This window comes from Gouania willdenowi, chromosome 17, assembly GCF_900634775.1.
Source record: "Gouania willdenowi chromosome 17, fGouWil2.1, whole genome shotgun sequence".
NCBI classification, from domain to species: domain Eukaryota; kingdom Metazoa; phylum Chordata; class Actinopteri; order Blenniiformes; family Gobiesocidae; genus Gouania; species Gouania willdenowi.
Window position 1 is genome coordinate 14,675,839 of NC_041060.1, and position 21,704 is coordinate 14,697,542.

Consider the following 21,704-nt stretch of genomic DNA (forward strand, 5'->3'; position numbering starts at 1 on the left):
AATACTAACCAATCAGCGGCGTCTGACGCCATCGCTTATGTTGGGTGGTTTACCGAAAGTGAGCAGGCACAGACCTCCTCTTTACCTGGATTCAGTTGCGTAAACTACCAACAATGTGCAACACTGCACACCGGTAGATTAATTATTATACGGTAATAGTGTATTAGGTGATGCTAAACTGCAAAGTCAACATTTCGGTGAGTTAAAATGATCTAACCTTGGTGTTCAATTTCAACCGGTGATTGTTCCAAATGGTGATCAACTTCCTGTTGGATTTTTGCTTGGAATGAGACTTACATTTCCAAATTCATTGTTTACTGATATCTTACTAACAGCCCAGACCAGTATGAGTATTGACATTAAAGCCTCGCCCCTGCGTTTGTTAAACATTTGGAAGACGGTGGTGATAAATGCAGTTGTGTGTCGAAAAGCCGTCACCAATTAAAAGGGTTCCCATTTCATCCATGACAGTAACCCGAGCTCCTCCACGCCTATGTAAAAACTCAGGAGTCACCCAAAGCAAGGAAGCGTTGACGCAGCTGAAATACTAGCTACCTAATTAAGTAATCAAGATTTAAAAACATGTCTATTTTGAAACAATTGGGAAGGAAATTTGATTTCCTATCCCAGATTTTTTTTTTTTTTTTTTAACTCTAATCGGGGTTTACGTATCGTATGTACACCTCTAGATAACCTCCTTACGAACATATATGCTTCACAAAAAAATATTTTACTGAAGCCACTGAAATATAAGGAATGTAAGAATGCAAAAAAAAAACGTATGGAAAAAGTACTGTTCATAACGTTGGACATTTTTTTTTTTTTTTTTTTTAGTGTACTGCATTATGTTTATTATAAGAAGGAAAAGACATAATTGTTGTCAGTGTATGTCTCTTATTTATGTAGTTTATACAACCAGATATCTGTTCTCACCATATCGAGTAACTGTCTATAGTCTACATTCATACAAAATACAATGTTCATATTTGTTTAAACTTGACATTATGAGCTGACCTGTATATGTAGTATTTATTTATTCAAAGACACTGAACTCTCTCTGATATGCCTTAAAACATTTAAAAAGTACAATTCTAAGTTACCAAGTTTGATGTGGAGGAGCAACAACTCTACTTTGAGCTCCTGATCCCATCATTTAGGGTCAGACCCATATATGCTAATGGAAACTCATTTTCACTGCTTTGTACTGGGATGTTATTTTGTATTTTCCCTCAAAGAAGATTAATCTTTCTTTTATTTTATTTTCAAATGAAAGAAAATGTAACCCAAGCAAAACTTTGTTTATTATGGACCTCGTTTCTCGATTCTGTGTTGATTTATATTCATTTTATACCTGTTTTAGGGAAATTACTTTTTCAAAAATGTAAGGTTTTTAAGTGACAATAACTTTAGGTCCCAGCGATGAAATTATATTGGCTCATGAACTTTTTCTGTTGAGCTTGTTGTGCAATAAATAAATGATGAATGCCTCTATTTTAGCATTTTATTTGAAGGGTTTTTTTGTGAAACTCCTTTTTGCTCCTTTCTTGAGGTGCTGACTGTTTGCAAACTTTGTCCCCGTGTCATGTATGCCTTTATCAGGCAACACACCTTTGAGTACAATAGTGCAAAGCTTCTTTTAAACCGGAGCCCTGCTGAGCTGCAAATCACAGTGCTTAGTCACGCCTTAACTTGTGTGCTTTTAAACTGGCTTGTAATCATACATGACATTCCGGTCATTGTATTTTATTTCACAGAAATGAAGGCTTTGACTTTACAACTGACAAACGTGGCTTCTGGAGCGCAGCAGCAGCAGCAGCAGCAGCAGCAGGCTTCATGTGGGAGAAGTCTGACCTCCAACTATGCTCCTCTGAATCTGGAGAATAAGATTTTAACCCAGTCGTCCACGATGAAACCTCTGACTCGCTCTCCGATGATGAACTTAGCGGCTTCCCCTTCTGCTTGCTCCGCTCTCCAACCTTCCAGACTATCTTCAACCAAATCCTCCCTTTTTCTCTCCCCCGCTTCCTTCGCCTGCACCTCCAGCTCCCACCTTCTCAGCACAGAGAACAAGCTCCTAACTTCCGACTCGTCTTTTCTCAAAAGCTCGTTGACCTCCACTTCCTTTTCCAGTCATGCCCTGTTTAGTCACCTGACTCCACCTTCTTCATCCCTAAAGCCTAGTACGGAGCTGAAAAAGGCTGAGGAAGAGGGAGAGGAGATATTGATGAAGTCCTTCTCTGACGAAACATGTACGGTAAGTTAGAACACAGGTTCTCAAACTATTTTGGCTCAAGTACCCCCTTTCTTTTATTTTTGAATCCAAGTACCCCCTTTGTCTGACTACAACATTTTGCTAAGAAAACTATTTAAAGGTCTCATCTTCTAAGAACCCCAAAACATAGTATTTGAGGTTTATTTTCCCAAACTCGCCTGTTTTCCAGAGTTTTTGCCTCTGACTAGTCACTTTCTGAGCAGCTCTACACAAACAGGCTGATTTGCGTCCTACTTATGCATATTCATGGTGGGACGTGTCTATAGACGGACACTGAATTCCTCCTCCCCACACGGTGATGTAGGGCCAGAGGACGGCCCCGCCCTCCTCCCACCCACTCCTTAGCCGAGCTCATGCTGCTTTATAAACACGAGACAGAGCGTGGGGGGGGGGGGCGTTCACCAGTACATACATAGACTGTAGAAAATACATACATAGCACTTCTCACCTTCGTGGGCGTGTCTGTTTACTTCCTGGAGGCACGGCTTCTCCAGCTCAAGTAACGATTGAGGGAGTCAATGAAAAAAACACTTTGGGTATGTGTATGAAGCCCCATTAGCATTTTTATGATGTTAAAAGCACAGAAAAGTTGATTTAGCGTAACCTGGGCCTTTTAAAAACCACTGTCGATCATAATGATGGAATGAATGAGTAATGACACACATTTTAAATAATCTAATTTATTAAATAAGTGGAAAAAAAACGGTTTTTAGTGCAGTGCTTCACAACCTTTTTTGGATCGTGACCCCATTTTGATATCAAGAATTTCTGGTGACCCTAGAATTAGTTTTTGATCATGTTTGAGCTCAGATATTTATTTGTCTTTACTGCATTTTAGTTGAACTAGATTTACGTTTCACAAAGTGAAAGTATAGAATTGTTTACAATTAATTTAAAAAAAAGAACAATGACTAAAAAATGTCAAATCTATTTTAATTTTTTAGAAATCTCAGGCGACCCTATTTAAACGACTTAACAGACTCCACATGGGGTCCCGACCCCAAGGTTGAAAAACACTAATTTATTAGCTCCTGAATAGATTTATTTCTTTAGTTTTTATCATTTCCACTCATCTCGCGCCTGGGTTTGGACCAAGACTAACACTTTATTTGTTAATTTTCCATTCTCTTTCTCTCTCTTTCTGTCTGTCTCTCTCTCAAGTACCCCCTGTAGTGCCCTCGTGTACCCCTAAGGGTACATATTAGAGGTCGACCGATATGGGATTTTCAAAGGCTGAAGCGATACAGATTAAAAAAAAAAAAATTCAGCCGATGGTCGATATCTGAAGTCGATATTTGAGGCCGATATATATATTTTTTAAAGCACATTGATTATGAAAGACAATTGAAACACTTATATGACATAAATGTATATACTAGAAATTAAATTAAATACACCAATAGAACTCTTAACATTTATTGAACTTTAAATATACCTGTACACAACCAAGTAAAACGAAAAGTACAGGACTGGTAAGTAGCAGTAACAATATGCAATATACAATGTGCAAGTAGTCGGTTTAAACTAAATACCTGTTTTTGGTATTACCACTCACTCCTTCCCTCTGTTCACAGACACCACCATACCTAAGCTTCACACTTGTCACCATATTCACAACTTCACTTCACTCTCGCTTTAAAATGATCAATCCTTCCCCACCCATTCCATTTCCTCCCTTGCATCTCTCCTCCCTGTTCCCTTCCCCCCATTTAGGTGTAAAACTGCCCTCTCTCTTTATATGCTCCCTTTAATAAAGTGTTTTTTACCCTTCCTTCTTTAAGGAGGGGCTGGGGATGGTAAAAAAAAATTAAATAAATACATTTATTTTTAATTTTTTGGCTGATGGCCAAAAAAAGTCCATATCGGCCCGATATATCGGTCGACCACTAGTACACATACCCCCATTTGAGAAGCACTGCATTAGAAAACACTTAAAAAATGGAGTCAAATAGAACTGGCAGCAAATCTTAGTTCAACAGTTTGACTAAAACAATATTTAAGCGTTTAATGTGTGTTGTTATCTTGTTTGGATTTCTTTGGGTTAAACAGCGTTGTTCAGAAAGTGACGAGTACTCCAACGAGGAAACTTCAGTGGAGGAGACGGATTCCGTGGAGTCATCAGTCACACAAACGGATGATGGAATTCAGGATGTGGATGAAACTATGGTGGTCACCGAGGAGGAATTTCCAGAGCTTGACAGAGAAAACAACAAGACTGAGGAAGAACTGAAAGAAAAAAAAGTAAGAAATGAAATAAATCCAAATTAAATTGTCATCATTTTAGTTATTGCATCTGTGTAAAGGTTAATCTAACTTATCCTTTCTCTAATATTTCTTCAGTACCTCCTGCTGAATGCTGTTTGCTGCTCTTTGGTTATGAAAAGCAAAACTCCAGGCCAGAAAGGCTGGAAGTCAAAGGACAGCATTTGGCTCAGGATTAAAAAGTTTGCAAATGAAATCTCTGAAAGTGACCCGGAATTTATTTTGAAGGTTTGTGTGGTTCACTCTCTTAAGTCTAAGTTAGGTAAAAGTTTATCAAAATTAGTTAAAGTGTGGGTTTAAAAAGAATAATACAGTAAATACATTCCAAAATGTATTTAAAAACAAATATGTATGTGCTACACTGAAAACATTCACTGTACATTTTTTTTTTTAATCACACTGTTGTTAAATCTAAATTTTATTTATATATTTACCTTTATTTTACCAGATAAGGTCAGGTACCAACCAGTTCTCAATTACAATGACGACCTGGGCCGGAGGCAGTGGGGTTACACACGAAACATACAAACAAGTTAAAATACACTTTTAAAACATTGAGACGGATAAAAGACAGTGTAGAAATACATCAACATGCCCATCCATAATAAATATCTATCAATATAAATATATTTCATGCAATAAACCTTGTGTGTAAAGACTTGTTATCAATATAAGCAAAATGCTTACATTTACTACATGCTTTTTATTCTTTTGTTTTATTTATGTTATACTGTATTTTAATGTTTAGGGATTAATGATTGTAAATACCAAAAACTAACAACATATTCTACAGAAAATGTTTAATAATATTGGAAAGCTGTTTTCAAATAAATCTTCAATGTTTTTTGGGGTTTTTTTGTACATTAATCAAAGCGATTTGTATTGCCAAGCAAGCCAAATCTCTAAAGATGGACTTTGTGTAGCTGGCTAATGGTTTTCATACAAAATAATGTGATAGTACAGGCCTTTATTTTCACATTGGACATTTTTAATAATACTAACATTTGCTAAGGAGGCATACATTTCTGAACAGAGCTGCACTGAAACAAGACATCACCGTTCTCATGGTTTCTGATCATGTGTATTTACTATTTTGACATGTTATTGTGTACATTTGTGTCCAATTCAGGTTGCAGTCTACACTCGACAGAAGCTCAACATCCGGATCACTGCAAACTTTCTATTGGCCCTCGCTGCCAATATACACACCACGAAGCCACATCTCCGCAGATACTTCTGTGCAGCCGTGCAGTTGCCCTCTGATTGGCTGGAAGTGATCCGAATTTACACCGCTGTGAGTTTAATGGAGTGTTTGCAGAAGAGGGCGGTCATTTCTGTTTTGGTTCTGTCTCACTGATTCTTTTCTTTAAAGTGCTTCAAGCGCTCCCTGCCCATGTGCCTGAAGAAAGCCATGGCCGACAAGTTCAAGGACTTCAATGAGTATCAGCTGGCCAAATACAACACGCGCAAACAGCGCTGTAAGCATAACAGCAAGAAGCCAGAAAAAAAGGTACAGTTGCAGGTGATAGGTTGGTTTTTAGTTCTTCTATAGGCAAACTATCATCACAGTCTGATCACTGGGCTTACTAGGTCTGGGCCTGGTTTGTAGTTGGATGGAAAACCACTGAGAATTCCAGGTGCCACAGTGGGGGACAGTCACTGGAGTGATATCTGTCATTGTGTCCTTGGGCAAGACACTTCACCCACATTGCCTAGTATGAATGTAGTGCGTGAGTGAGTGTTGGTGGTGGTAGGAGGGGCTGATGGTGCACTATGGCAGCCTCACTTCTGTCAGTCTGCCCCAGGGCAGCTGTGGCTGCAATAGTAGCTTACCACCACTAAGTGTGGAGTGAAAGAATATTGCTTTAATTCTGTAAAGTGCTTTGAGTGTCAAATAAAGTGCTATGTAAAATTTAATTTATTATTATTATTATTATTATTATTATTATTATTAATAAAACAAAAAAAATCTGGAAATTTGAATTTGATATTCGTTTTCAGGCTAATATCAAACAGATATCAATATCCGATTGGAACACCCCTACCGTCAATAGGTGCTTTTATTTATTTCTTTGTTACAGCTTCAGTTTCGTGTGATTTTTGTTTAATTTCCTTCTACAAAACACATTCTGCATCAATCCCTATGTGAATTTTCTTCAATGTTTTTATCTTATTAGAAACCAAGTCCCAAACAACTGAAAGATTGGGCATCAAAGGTCAGATCAGATGCATCTACGCTGAGGAAGTTTGTAAGTCAACGCCACTTTCCTTCTTCTGGGGCTAACTGAACAAAATGTTTGTTACTAAATTATTTAATAATTGAGTTTTCTGTTGGTTGCTGCATATGAAGGAGTAAAATACTTCATGCTAAATGCTTGCAAACTCATGCAGTGCAGTTGTCTAACTCTAGTGTGTGTCTGTGTGCAGTTGGAGTCCGCTGGCAAAAAGTCATCGGTTTCAGTGGTGGATAAAAAGCAGAGTGAGTTTAGCATTAAGAAGATGATCAAGAGGTTTCACATTAAAGAACCGGCTGAAAACATCATGGCTCTCCTGGGGAAAAAGTAAGAAGAGAGAAAACCAACAGATGAACGAGCCATTCCTCAACACAGTCCTGACGTTACACTAACATGATATGCGAATGCTGATTGCCTAAAATCTCCAAAATGGCGATGCCAACATATAAAGAGATATTACTTGTATTTAAAGGCTTAAAGCTGTTATAAATGACTCAAAAGATATTTCTTACACAAATAAGTAACAACGTTTCATTCAGCTTTAAACAAACATCTAAAGTGCATTCATGTGATGGGTGGTGTTATACTTTCATGATATGTTTGTTTGTTTTTTTTTTACTTTTAGTTAGATAATTTAAATTTGTGCCTGGTAATTACAAGACATTATAAATAGATGTTTTTGAAATGTGCCTGTAGGTACATGACTATGAGAGAGTTTAGAAATGCAAAATGTAGATTTTATGCTTGTTTGTTTTTTTGCAAGCGAACATACTATATTTATTTTTTTACTTTGTTTATGTATTTTACAAAAGTACAGTGGTCGTCATTTGGGGGGGTGGGGACTTGCATTCAGTGCAAAGAAGATAGAGGGAGGGACAGAACACTTATTCACTCAATCTTTTCCTATAAGTAGAAAAAGATATACTATTTTTTATATACTGTATATGCATCACAAGGATGTAATCACAGCATTTGATTTATTTTATCACCATGTTGAGATATAATTTGGTATTTTTTCACTTGTTCACCCTTATTCAGTCGTGTGTCTTAAAGAAAATTGAGGACATATTTATTACAAATATTTCCTGCTTTATAAGTTTATACGTTTCCAACATATTTAGCATTAAAGTTAAAATCCAGTGTTATACTGACAATTTTTTTTTTTTCTTAATTTTGTTTAAGCTAAAACATAGATTATGTGGCGATCATGACTAAACCACTACTGTCTTTTGATCTGTATTAAAAGGGCTTATGGGGCGGTGTGTAGCTCAGTGGGTAGAGCCAAAAAAATCTTTAAAAAAAAAAAAAAAAAAAAAGGGCTTATTGCATATAATATTTTTACTAAGGGTTCATTTCATAATTTTATTCTTTTTAACTGTAAAAGCAAATGAGATTGATATGTACGACAGTCCCCACTTGCCCACAACTTGAAACTCAAGTGTTTGATGTTGACAGGTATCCTGCAAACCAGAAATCCTTCACCTACAGTGGATTAAAGGGCGAGTGGGACAGGGAAAGAGCCGGGCAACGGATGAAACTCAAAGAGCCACAAACATGGGAACGGCTGCTCAGTCAGGAGGGCAACAAGGCGGCCACCTGGGAGAAGCTCATAGGTCTGAGATCCAGCTTTTTATCAAGCAAGAAAGATATATTGTGTACATTGAATATGCAGAAAATAAGAATTATTGTTGCGTGAAATAAGGTTAAATGTAACATCAAAGATATTATTTTTCCAATATTTAGATGAGAAGTCCCTTCCATTCATGGCCATGCTAAGGAATCTGAGGAACATGATCATTAAAGGGATCAGTGAGAAACATCACAACAAGATCCTCAAGAGACTGACAGATAAGGTGAATTACACTAAAACTCAGGATTACACCCTCGCATCGTGCAAATGTTTCCTTTCCAAACTTGGATTTGTTGTTTTACAGAAAGCAGTCATCGAAAGCCGACAGTTTCCATTCAGATTTCTTGCGGCCTATAAAGTCATAATGGAGATCCGCAAATTGGGTGAGAAACAGGAAGTGGCTCTTTAAAAAAAAAAAAGAAAAGGTCAATAAAATCCAAGTATTTGCTTTGGTAACGGTACTTTTTTCGCAACAAGACTTGGCGCAAAAATGATGAATGTAAATGTGAAAATTTTTAAGCTGATTTTTATAAATGTTTATTTCATTTACTCGCTGCAGTTCAGCAGTTTATGTTTCGACTGAGCCATCCACCTATTACATATTTAATTCTGTCCGTCAGCTCATCCATTTATGACATTGTCACTCAACATGTTTTTAGTGATTCCTAAACTTCCTATAATATAGATGTGCTGTTAGTGATATGTAATCATCTGTCAAAGCTGCTGTAATGTGTGCTAAATGATTTGAATTGGCTGTTTTGGGAGATATTCAGTATTTGGTTGTCTGGTTTAACTGGTCTTTGGAGGAAAGCTGTCCTAGTCATTGAGAAACAAGATTATATGGATAACTTCAGGCCTTCAGTGCTGTCAGATTCAAATGATCAGCCTGTGACTAGTGTCAATATGTCCTTTAAGCATCTTCAAACACACGTTAAATACTAAGAAAAACTCAAAAATAATTCGTTTATTTATTGTTATATTAATCCACATTTTGTTCCTTTGCTTTTTTCCCTTTTTATTTATTGTCTTTTAGCTTCCGCAGCTCAGGTTGCGCTGCCCACTACGCAGGAGACCCTGAAGGAGATTCTGTCAAAGATTCCTCAGAGCAAGCGCTTCAGCAGTCAGGAGTGGGCGACGACGAAGAAGAGCAGGATAAAGGTGGCACTTGGCGTGCCGTATGTCTACCGAATGTATAAAATGAAAAGAGCCCAGCTCCAAAAAGCAAAGTACGAGTTTACCTGTTCTCTCTGCAATCATGTCAGATGTGGGTTCTGTCAAACTGGTGCCGGTACATGGATGGGATGTTAATGGATGTGTTAAAAAGTAATGTCTTCATTAAGGATGTAAGAAAAAATAAATTTTACCGCACGATTATCGTATCAATCCATAAAATGTCCAGATGGATTTTTTTTAATCATGTGTTTTCAGGAAAAAACATTAAATTGCGCTAACATGCATAGCACGTAAACGCCCGGTCACTAGGTGTCAGTGAACTACATCAAACCTTGTTAAACTACCTCACTACTCTGCATTTTATTTTCATTAAACATACTAGGCACTTTTATAGATGTACAGTATGTGGTTACTTTAAAAAAAATAATAATAATAACTTGGAAGCAAAGGTTAAACTTTTTTTTGAAAAAAAAATGTAATTTGACAGTTTGATTAACAAACTACTTGAATTACATTTAGTTACCATTTACTTGTTCTCCCAAGTTTAAAAAGAAAATGCCTTTTATTTCAAACAATTTTGTACTTGTAAAGGTGAAATTTGTAATTATTGATATTATGATGTATCACAATGTATATCACATTGTGTAGTATCGCGATATATTGTATCGTGACATGCAAATCATGAATCGTATCGTCAGATTCAAGGCAATGCACACCCCTAGTCTTCATACAAGCCGACACTGGTAATACCTGAGATGCTCATCTTAGTCAAAAAGCAGGGCAGCTAGTGGTGAAATGCAAAAATATAAAATATTTTAAAGAAGCAATGACTGAAGTGTAAGCATTTAAGTGGTTTTTCATTTTCCTCTGCATTTAGCCAAAGGCTCTACACTATGGATCTGCTGGACCGATACTGTAAAGCTCTGGAGACGTCAGTTCAGATCTCCTGTCGCTACAACTTGCCTCCACTCCCTGGACGAACTGTCATCCTGCTCACCTCTTGTAGGTCATATTACACATCTAAGGCAGAGAAACATGATTTCTGTCTCCCTCCTGACCCAGAGAAAACCGACAAAGAGGAGAAAAAACCACGCAGAAGAAGGAGGAGAATGAGTGATGAAGAACCTGATGACCTCAGTCCTTCTGTAGGTGTCTTTTTTTTAAAGCAATAAAGTACTGTAAAACGGGTAACTAATATCTCTTTGTATCCTTAAACATGATACAGATGCAAGAGATCGGAGTTTTGCTCTCCCTGATGATCCACAGCAGTGCTGAAGATTGTATGTTCTGCTTGACCAACAATTATCACTGCGAAGAAGTCAAGCTGAAGTCTGATGTCCTTTTGGATAACGTCAGGGCTGTGGTCAAACAGTCAAAGGTTTCCACATCTCTTTGTTTACAGCATTTTATCATGAAGTGCAATAAAAACTTAAATAGTAACTAAACTCCCAGGTTTCTGCTAACCTGCCACGAGGGGGGAGTTAAAACCTTGATTATGTGCGTGGCTCCTGGAGCACTTAAGATACACCCACTCTATACTATAAAATATCCTAAGAACAATTTATGCTATGTTAACTAGCTACTCATTACTCAATATAACTCTCGATTCACGATTCTCTCAGTCAAACCTACTCACCACAGATTGCAGAGTCCACAGGTGGTAGTTTATATAGAAGGGGCGGAGCCAAAAGTGAAGCATGATGGTCCAATGACGTCGCAGAATCTTGTTCTCAGACAATAGCAAAATTCAATTGTAATAGCCAGGTTTTAGCCCATAGAGGGCAGTCACGCTGGCATCTGTCACTGCTTCAGGACAGACAATAAAGTCCATCTATTCTATTGTATCTATTTTATAACAAAATATGCCAAATTAAAATACTTTAAGTAAAATGTTGAGTTGGACCAGGATCAACCAACAACACTACTTTATACCCAAATACATTTGTATTTATCAGAAAAAATTGGTTTTGGGGTTTTGTTCCACTTTAATTCAACATTTTCAGGTTAAAAATGTTTTGTTACCATTTATGTCTTTAATCTACTACCTTCAGAAACTTGGTAGACTAACATTAGACACCTATAGACTCCTAAATGGCTTTACTAAAGTATTTTTAAAAAAGGGTTTTAGTTTTAACATTGTGTTCTTCTCTTTAAAAGGAATTTCAGAATGTGGATTATAACAAGAGAAACACAAATTACTTTCACACGACATTCACCAAGAAAAACAAGGTAAGTTATTGTTTAATTAATGTGGTTATGATGTGGTTACTTTCTGCTTTATTTAAAGTCTCCTTTCTTAAAATCTCAGGTGGACAACATCATCGTGCTGAATGACTCTTGGTTAGACAATGATATCACGTGGGCCATCAGTAGCTACAAGAAAGATATAAACAGCGAAGTCCTGGTGGTGCAAATTGATTTAGTGGATTGGTAAGAATCATGTGTTATTTCTCCATGTAGAATAAAGATAATGGAGCGATTGATCCTTTTGTCTGTAACTCATCTTCAATATTTATGTTATTAGTGGTCACGTAGACGTACTCCCCCCAGGTCCAAACTTTGTCAAGCTGACCGGCTTCAGTGATCAGATGTTGAGGTAAATTTCACCATCCATTAAAGCTAAACCCACCTCACTGTTTCTCTTATTGAATGAACTTTGGGTAACTTACTTTTATAAGAATAGACCACGGTTGAGGTCACTTTCATTTTAAGTCACAATTAAATTCATTCAGTTATGGTGACCGGTATTTTTTCCACTTAAAATTACAATTATTGTTTTCCCCCTGAAACTCAATTACAATTACGTTCTCAATTACTAAAGTTCAATTACAACTAATCACAATTACTGAGTCTGAAATAAATAATCCCAAAAAACATAACCTTCCTCTTGTGTTAGCTTTCTGTTAGCGTGGAATGATAACAGGATAGTTTTGACCCATGTCTTAAATCAGCTGTAAAATACACTAATAACATATTATCTATCGTCTACTTTGTTTCTCATCTCTTGGTTACTTTATTAGGCTTCATAATCAATGAAAATATTGGTTTTAATATTTTTGGTGCGGGTGTCTGAGCCTTTTTTTCTGTCAGTATACCCCTAGATTATTATTTTTTTTTAAATGGTAAGAGAACTGACAGGTGAACTTGATCTGAAACATATTTCAATAAATATTAACTACGAATGTGTAAGATGTAAGACATAAAATGGTTCCAAATGTTTAACTTGAATTAAATTGAAAGTGACAGTTTTTATAGAATTTCCAAGACAATTACAATGACATTCAATTGTTTGAACTCAATTACAATTTCATTGTGATTACAACAGCAACAGATTTTTAAAATTATCATTACAACTATAATTGTTTCATAATTGTGATTAATTACCAATCACGCAATTGCAATTATAATTGACACCGATCCTGGAAAAGACTAATACATACATTAATTTCAGGAGTACAATACTTTTTTCTATTTAATATTGAGTGCGCAAATTCATGCATTGATGCAACTTATTGGCTGTTTTCTATTCAAAAGCATGCGCGCATCTAGAAAACAAATACAGTTTTAATCATAAGAGTGAAAATGTATGTGCAAGTGACGTGAACGGAGTCTGGAAATTACAGCATGTAGAATTGTAATTATTTTTGCGATTGGGTTTATATAAACTTATATAGTTTTGAAATAATGATGGATAGTAATGGATTTGTTATTCTGAAAGCATGTGTTGCACTTTTCTCATACTGCACAACTAGATTTGTGGCAGAGCGAGGATCGTCCAGGCTGCTGGATCACGTGGAGCAAATGGATAAACTATTCAACGTCCCTGCACCAAAGGGAGAAAAACAGGCTCAGAAGACAGACAGCGTTTTGGCAATACCAGCAAGTCCCAAGTTAAGGTAAAGTTCTGACCCGTCTTTTTGTAACAAACCAGGGATGGGCAACTCTATCACAATTGGGGGCCACAAAAATGTGATTGTATCTGATTTGAGGGCCACGTTATCAACATTTATGTCAGCATAATAATAACTGATCTGAGCATTAATCTCTGTCTATGGCTTTGTTGTTTTGTAAATTTTTAGTCATTTTGTGTTTTTTTTTTAGAGTCATTGTGTGTTTTTGTTGTTTTTTGTGCGCTTGTTGTAGTTTAGCGTATTTTTTTTGTCATTTCACGTATTTATGTTGTCAATTTGTGCATTTTTGGGGTCACTTTCTGTGTTTTTCGTTGTTTTTTGTATTGTCTTGTCATTTTGTGTAATTTTGTTGACAGTTTGTGTGTCTTTGGAGCTATTCTGTAATGTGTAGTTGTTTTTTGTGTTTTCGTAGTAATTTTGTTAGTTTAAGTGGTTTTTGTGTCTGTCTTTTTTGTCATTTTGTGTTTTATGACTCATTTTGTATATTTTTGATATTTTTTGTGTGTTTTTGTGTACTTTGTGGATTTTGCTGTCAATTTGTGTGTTTTGGGAGTTACTATGTGTATATTATGTTGGGCTTTATATTCCTTCCAACTTCCTGAAATACAATTTTTGGGAATTTTTTGGGGGTGGGGGCGCACAATTGACCGCCAGTTGCCTATGTCTGTATTACACCATTTAAAATTATTTTTTCATCAGCTGCCAAAGCCCTTCAAATTCATATTAATTTCCATTGCGTTTCTCATTGAACTCCTCAGATGGCGAGGTGTGCGAGTATTTATCTCTTCCACATTCAGAGACATGCACTCAGAACGAGACGTCTTGGTACGGAATGTCTTTCCCGAGCTTCGCCGGCGTGCTGCGCAGCACTGCCTTTATCTGCAGGAGGTTGAGCTGCGCTGGGGTGTGACGGAGGAGGAGTCGGAGCGAGCCACAGAGCTGTGCCTGTCGGAGGTGTGCCGCAGTGACATGCTTGTGGGACTCCTGGGAGAGCGATACGGCATGGTGCCCCACAAGCCTGTCCTACCTGACCTGCCACAGTATCGCTGGGTAAGAATTTAAAAACAAATTGAAACCATAGGACATCAGAACTCTTTTTTTTTATTAGGCAATTAGTGTTATCCAAAATTAATTATAATGTGATTTAATTTAGAATTATGCTTTGGTCAGTGTTTTTTTCTCATATTTTTTTATTTTCAATTTTTTCCAAAATCAAATCAGTGCCAAAGATGTGAAGAAACAAAATGAAAATCTTTGAAGTGCAGGCATCGGCTCAGTTGGTAGAGGGAGTTGCCTTCTTTTCGGAAGGTTGGGGGTTTAATCTCAAACTATGCCTGTTGCATGTGCATAAGTGTCCTTAAGCAAGACACTGAATTCTAGTTTCTAAATAATTGTTAATTTAATGTACATAAAAGACAAATATTTTAAGTGCTACAAAATACAGTTACTGTACAAAATATATATGAACTCATTTGTTGTTGTTTTTAAAATACAAGTAATTTTTGGTGCTCGAGTCATATGACTATCGTCTTCCTTTCAAGGCTGCAGCAGAGCCTACATTACTCTGTAGCTCTCATTCTGATACTCATTAAAACATGAATATGATAAGGTTTTTGAAACATCCTGATCCCAAGGATTTAGAAAAAAAAACCAAGCCAACTTTTAACATTTATTTACAACATTAAACGATGCCGCTGCATTGACGCACATTTTTGTAGCCAACATTATCAATTATGTTGCTAATCATTTTTGCCTTATTGTATATGTTGCACACATTGTGTAACCCCCAACCCCCCCCGCTCACCCCTTCCCTGGCAAGGATTCCAAACTCTGCCCATGGACTACACGTGTAGTTTAAAGCTCCATGTAAGTGATGTCCATTTGTAATTTAAAAAGTTCAATAATTCCTTTCCTTTTTCTCTAGTTGGATTCGGCCCCGGACGGTTTGTCCATCACAGAGATGGAAGTGTGTCAGTTTCAGGCGCTTCACCCTGACGTGGCACACCAGCGAATGTTCTGCTACTTTAGAGATCCAAACATCTTCAGGTACGCTCTTCAACCTCAATATGCAAAAACCTCAGTCTTTGATGGCACAATAAAGCGGTTTCAGTTGTTTAACTTTCTTTCTTGCTCCAAAGTCCTTAACTTGTCTACATTGTATTATATCATCGACATTTTATCAGCTTGTAAGCATGTTATTATCTATTTCTCAGCTCTATCCCTGCTGCCTGGAAATCTGATTTCTCACCTGAATCAAAAGAGGCTCAGGAAAAAATGAGTGCTTTTAAGAAAAGACTCATTGACAGTGGAGTGAAGGTCACAGAGAAGTGAGTCAGCTCTTCATAAGTCTGAACGTGCACTATTTATTAAACACAACTGATATTTTAAGTACTAGTTTTAAAGAACTTCCCTAGTTTTCCCAGATCCTTTTCTAACAAGCCACCACAGCATTATCCTTAATATTTACCACATCCCTAATACTTGCAGTTATTCATGTGAATGGGGAGGCATTGTGGATGGAAAGCCACACCTGAAAAACCTGGAAAAGTTCAGCAATGCCGTTCTGGAGGATCTTTGGCTCGCTGTTAGGAAGATGTTTGTGGATGTAAGTAAGAAAACATTCTATCCATCTGAGGCCTCTGGCTGAAATACATTCGTCTGCGGGTTTTTGTTTTTTTTTTTTAGCTCATAGCAAGCTATTTAATGAAAATAATACATACAACAATAGCAGGGGTTAAATTATGGAACTTTTTAAAGGATGAAATATAACAAAGCACTAACATAAACCAGTTTAAAAAGCTTTTCACATCATATATTGTTAGTAAGTATAAGAAAGAAGAGCAATAATTTCACCTTGGACAGCAATAATATATAACATGTATATAATGGTATAAAATACATTAATACTTAATAAACATAATAAAACATATATATTGAGATAGAGAATATTATTTTAAATATTGACACACTATATTTAAAATTTAATTGATGAAAATTGTGCAGTAAATATTAAATAGTGTATTATTATTACGTACATGCATGTGTGTAAATGTGTGAACGTATATACCTTTTATGTATTTGTGTGATGTGCATGTATAAATAGAACTTTGTGCAGAATGTGTATTGTAAAACTAGTAACATAAGTCTCCTAATTATATCATGCCAGTGTTGTTTGTTCTGTTTTCTTTTTTTTTTTAGTTTTTATGAAGAATGCCGAAATAAAATTAAAATTTCTCCATCATCTTGTAGGAAGCAGAGAACTTAGAGGCTGCGACAGAGGTGCGCGAGCAGGAGGCTCACCAGGAGGCGCTGAGGAAGCAGTTCATCGGCAGGTCAAAGTTGCTCTCCGAAGCAATCGACAGAGTGGAGCGTTCACAGGACAAAGGATGGATCACTGTAGTAAAGGGAGGATCTGGCCACGGCAAGACTGTTTTCATGGTAAATTGAATTTCCCACCAGTAGTAAACAAAGAATGACTGTAAAATTATTGTCTTGCTAGCTATATATTTACTGATGGAAATCTGCCCTTTGATCCACTCTACATAGCACGATGAGACAGTCCAGTACACTCAGGGTCTAACCCACCATCGACCTTAGTGTTGAAAGTTGTTTCTTCTTCCTAATACACAGGCTGCTCTTGCAGAAGCTCTTAAATCTGGTGTTAAATCAAAGAAACATTCAGTCATCTCCTACTCTACTGCTGCCAGCCAATCAGCTCGATCCGTTCAGAACCTTCTCCGATGCCTCGTCTTGTGTCTTAAAGATATGAACGGCACAAAGGAGCAAACTCCATTGGCCTGCTCCTACAAGTGGGTTGCTGGCATTTTTTTTTTCTCCCAACCGAAAACAACCTACCAACTCTTTATGATTAAAATGTCTTTATTATCACAGGGAGATGCTGGCAGAATTTCACTCATTGTTGAATGATGAGAAAAGCTGTAAGCCTCTGGTGGTGTTGGTTGATGGAGTGGATCTAGTCCAGGATGGCAGAGGTCAGCTTAGCTGTGATTGGATCCCACAGCAGCTTCCACAGGTAGGTGTGACAGATGAGGATAAAGGAAGCTTGATGGCTCTAAAGTGTAAGATTGGAAACAAAAGTCTGTCTCAGTTTTACACTCCAAATATTTTACTCTTTATTTATTTTGTGAAATGTAATTTGACTGTTGGAGAGCTCCAATATTTGTGAATAAAACTTTTTGTAGCGCCACTGTCTAGGCAAATTTATTTGTATAGCGCATTTCATACACAAGGCAACTCAATGTGCTTTACATGATAAAACATTCTACAGCTTAAAATCAATAAGAACATTCAAAGTCATCAGTAAAATCCATTAAAATCATCAACAAACACATAACATCAACAGCATGACCAAAAATCTCTCTCTCAATCATACGCATTAGAGAAAAATGTGCCTTTAACTTAGAGGCTGCGACAGATGTATAACAAGTCTTGTAACAAGTGTAACAAGTCTTTTTTTTTTGTTTTTGATGGAAATAATATCTGATTAAAAAAGGGGTTAATAAAAAATGTTGTGCTGTTAGATTACTTTCTATAACAAATGAACAAAGTTGCCTGATTTTCATGGTATGCATCAGTGTTGTATTTACACTGTTGTTAAAATATTCTGTTCTAAAAAAAATTATAAATAATTAATTACCTGGCAATGATCCCCCTACCAAGCATTCGTTAGAACAAGTAACAATGACCTATTGAATGCATACATTTCAATTAAAAACAAGTACCATACCACCCAGAACAGAAACAGTTATTCCAGTGTTTATCCAATTTAAAATAAAAGTTAAAAACACAATAAAAGGGTCATTACCATTATTTGAAATTGTAATACTTAGCAATAGTAAATTGCAAAGTTCAATGGACATTATGACAGTTAATTTTTCAGCTTGGGGCTTTAATGAAAACAAGGTTTTTTTTTTAATTGTTGTTCTGAAGACATAAAGGCTTTATCATATCTGCAATTGGGAATGTAATATTATAGTATAATGATGCTATTGATAGGGCTGTGTCTTAGGTCGAGAATGGATTGTTGCTTTTATTGATTTTTAAAATCTAAGTCCAACACAAAGATTCTCTTTCAGGTTCTGATTTTTTTTTTTTTCTTCTTTTTTTTTTTTTTTGCATTTAATCTAAATTCAAATTATTTGGACAAAGTTATTTCTCCTTTGATTTGATGTTTATGAGAGTAGGAGGAGCTAATGTGTGTTTCCTGAGAACTTGCTATAACACTGACTTTTTCTGTCACCAGGGTGTGTGTTTGGTTGTGAGTGCCAATCCAAAATCACCTTTGCTACAAACGTTGCTGGAAAAGCAAAACACCATCCCTGTTTACCTCGGACTTCTTAATGTGCCAGAACGAAGGGACATCATTCAGAACAAGCTGGCTGCTTTTGGGAAGAAACTCAGTGACTCTGCTTTCAACAACCAGGTTCTTCTGCTTTTTTTTTTTTTTTTTTTTTTTTTACCTCAAGGACGTGACAATCTTTCTAATCAAGTGAACATTCTAAAATGATGCATTGGGTGTGCTTGTCCAGCTCCACACATTGATGATGAAGAAAGGGGCAGTCAGTCCTTTCTATCTACACTTGGCCTGTGAGGACCTGAAAAACTTTGCTTCCTTTGACAAGGTTGGTCCAACTTTGTAATCTAGGTAATCCTTTTATCAACTAATTTGACACAACTATCATGTAATCCTTTCCTGTAGGCCGACATTTCTAAATGTAACACATGGTTGAACCTTTTTTTTTTTTTTTTTTTTTTTTTGGTTGAACCTTTTTAACACTCAGACACTAAATCCAGTGGTTGGATTCCAGTGCACTGATTTGGTCTGCATACTTTGGTCTCTGTGTCTTAGTTGAAAGATAATGTCCAGGATTTGCCACAGTCTCTGATCCAGCTCGTGCAACACAGTCTGGAGAGGCTGTGTTGGAACTACAGAGGCATACGTGGACTCCGCTGGGCTCTGGCAGTCCTCACCGTCAGCACCACTGGTAGAAACTTTCATTATTACAGGCAAAAATCCAACACATTTTAAGTATTCAGGCTTATTCTTGCATTCAATGTTTCAATGGTGTTTTCTGCCAATATTCCCAGGCCTTAAGGAGATGGACTTTTACTCAGTGCTGAACACTTGCAACACTTTGAGCTCTAAGAGTGAAGTGATCACCTGGGACAATGTGCTGCAGCTGTCCAAGAAGCCTGAAGGACGTGTTCCAATGGCGATTTTTACTCGTATAGTGCAAATTTTGCAAAGGTGATTCTCTCAAACCCATCGATTGTTGTCAGTTTTCCCAAACCAATACTTGGCTATGTGTACTTGTCAAACCTGATTACCAATACCATACTAATACCACAAACACAAAAACCTATTAAGCAAAGTGCCATTAATTTGAAGACGTATTACATTTTTTTCTCTGCTTGTTATTATTGTGTATAAATTGAAAAAAGTAATTTAAAAAAATGACGTTTCAAGTGCATTTTCTTTAAAAATTGGACACCCCAGCGGCCAATCCCTAAAAATACAACAGAAATGAATGGCTGCCATTCAAAGCCATTGGATGCAATGGGGATCGGTTCCTGGTATGGGTGGACTTAATTGAGTATGACATATTGGTGTTGTATGGGACCCTAGTAATCAGTGTGTGTGTGTGTGTGTGCGTGTGCGTGCGCGTGCGCGTCTGGTCTTGTTTATAAATTACATGGTCGAAATAGTTTTTTCTTTTTATTTAGAGAGACAGTCTATGTTCTTTGATTTTATGTAATCTTCTTTTAACCAGGAAGGTCCCTGGTAGTGAGATTTAAAACATAAGTGAATCCTATGGCATCAACTTACAATACACACAGTACAAAAGATTTACAGACAAATATAACAATGATCTTATTAGGATCAGTAAAACAGTGACATCTTTTTTATAGTCTGATTAAATGTTTAAAGCGATTTAGTTGGATCAGCACAGCAAGTTGTTTGACAAAAACACAATATATGAACTTTAAAATGACTTTCCAAAGAAGAAAGCTCTTCCTTCTTATTTTCTTCTAACAAGTCGACTCATTTTTTCAAGTTATTAGATGTTTTACGATAAAATACGTTTAGAATTGACTCAAGACTTTTAAATCTGTCAGACTACGTTGTGACGGATAGATACTTAACTTAAAACAAGTGTTTGCTCTCAGCAAATGTTTCTGAGATCTTCATGGGGAACAATGAAATGAAAAATGAAATTGTCAAAAAGAAATATTCGAAAACACCCCCATGGAACACCATGACTCTCAGTATTATCAGATCTTAAATAGAATCTTTAACGTGTTTTAGTTTTTTCATTATTGAATCATGAGCCCCACTAACAAAAGTGAACCCTAGGAGAACAAGAACAGAGACACAAATGTCCATCTTGTCATAAAAAGTATATTTAAGTGCGGTTTCCTAAAATCTCTCACTTAATAATTTGAACCTGTCTTGTTCCCTGCAGTCTCATTGGTTCATCTCACTGCTACAACACGGATGACCTGTTGACTCAAACCCACACTGAGGTGAAACAAGCTTTTGAAAACTTCCTCCTCCACGTTGAGAGCGACCGAAAGAAAGCGCATCTAGTCCTAGCAGGTAAAATACAATCGGCTTTATATTTTCACTCAAAATGTGGATTTAAATATTTTTTTCCTTTGTGCTTCAGCCCATCTGTGGACCCGAGCAGACCCTCAGGGACGAGACACATTTCTTCACAGTGAAATGAACTCTCTCATGCATCTTCCACTCAGCCTGGTAAGATGTCAGCCTAATTACTGAAAAACAGTAAAATGGAGTCTGAGTCTGTGCTCTTTTTGGTTTGTGATCTAAATAAAATTTACCAGTAATAAAATGAATGTAGAAATTTGTTTTTAATGAAATTTACCTTCTGAGTTTCTTTGTTTTATTTTTTTTCTAGGATTATATTGGACAAAGGGATGCTCTTAAGTTTCTACTTTCCAGCTACTACTTCCTGTACGCTAATGTCAGACATGGCCTCCTTCAGCACCTCATGGAGACTTACAAATTATATGGTGAGTATTTCCACTTCATAGTTACACTCTATGGCTTTTATAGCGTACCATACGCTACAGGAACACTGCCCCTGTGCAAATGCAGGAATTTGGATTGGAAAAGGTTTTTGTACCCTGGTTTCCACCCAAAGCCCAAAACCATCTAAAAGTAAAACCTATGGGTCTCA

At 36.7% G+C, this 21,704-nt stretch overlaps 1 protein-coding gene across 1 annotated transcript in view; it reads left to right on the forward strand.

Moving 5' to 3' along the window:
* The first annotated feature begins 10 nt into the window (after positions 1-10).
* tep1 (telomerase-associated protein 1) overlaps positions 11-21,704 on the forward strand; it is a 34,406-nt gene continuing 12,712 nt past the window's right edge. Inside the window, exons 1-32 of the mRNA XM_028472342.1 lie at positions 11-197; positions 1,755-2,254; positions 4,322-4,513; positions 4,613-4,762; positions 5,664-5,828; positions 5,907-6,044; positions 6,712-6,783; positions 6,962-7,095; positions 8,224-8,381; positions 8,512-8,621; positions 8,703-8,781; positions 9,432-9,624; positions 10,449-10,716; positions 10,797-10,949; positions 11,729-11,800; positions 11,880-12,001; positions 12,096-12,167; positions 13,324-13,467; positions 14,241-14,532; positions 15,407-15,528; positions 15,696-15,809; positions 15,970-16,087; positions 16,732-16,920; positions 17,113-17,291; positions 17,374-17,515; positions 18,746-18,925; positions 19,032-19,124; positions 19,352-19,487; positions 19,591-19,750; positions 20,967-21,100; positions 21,171-21,259; positions 21,423-21,537. Of these exons, the coding sequence (XP_028328143.1) occupies positions 1,757-2,254; positions 4,322-4,513; positions 4,613-4,762; positions 5,664-5,828; positions 5,907-6,044; positions 6,712-6,783; positions 6,962-7,095; positions 8,224-8,381; positions 8,512-8,621; positions 8,703-8,781; positions 9,432-9,624; positions 10,449-10,716; positions 10,797-10,949; positions 11,729-11,800; positions 11,880-12,001; positions 12,096-12,167; positions 13,324-13,467; positions 14,241-14,532; positions 15,407-15,528; positions 15,696-15,809; positions 15,970-16,087; positions 16,732-16,920; positions 17,113-17,291; positions 17,374-17,515; positions 18,746-18,925; positions 19,032-19,124; positions 19,352-19,487; positions 19,591-19,750; positions 20,967-21,100; positions 21,171-21,259; positions 21,423-21,537 (4,783 nt within the window). The 5' untranslated portion in view covers positions 11-197; positions 1,755-1,756. The remainder of the gene's footprint in view (positions 198-1,754; positions 2,255-4,321; positions 4,514-4,612; positions 4,763-5,663; positions 5,829-5,906; positions 6,045-6,711; positions 6,784-6,961; positions 7,096-8,223; positions 8,382-8,511; positions 8,622-8,702; positions 8,782-9,431; positions 9,625-10,448; positions 10,717-10,796; positions 10,950-11,728; positions 11,801-11,879; positions 12,002-12,095; positions 12,168-13,323; positions 13,468-14,240; positions 14,533-15,406; positions 15,529-15,695; positions 15,810-15,969; positions 16,088-16,731; positions 16,921-17,112; positions 17,292-17,373; positions 17,516-18,745; positions 18,926-19,031; positions 19,125-19,351; positions 19,488-19,590; positions 19,751-20,966; positions 21,101-21,170; positions 21,260-21,422; positions 21,538-21,704) is intronic.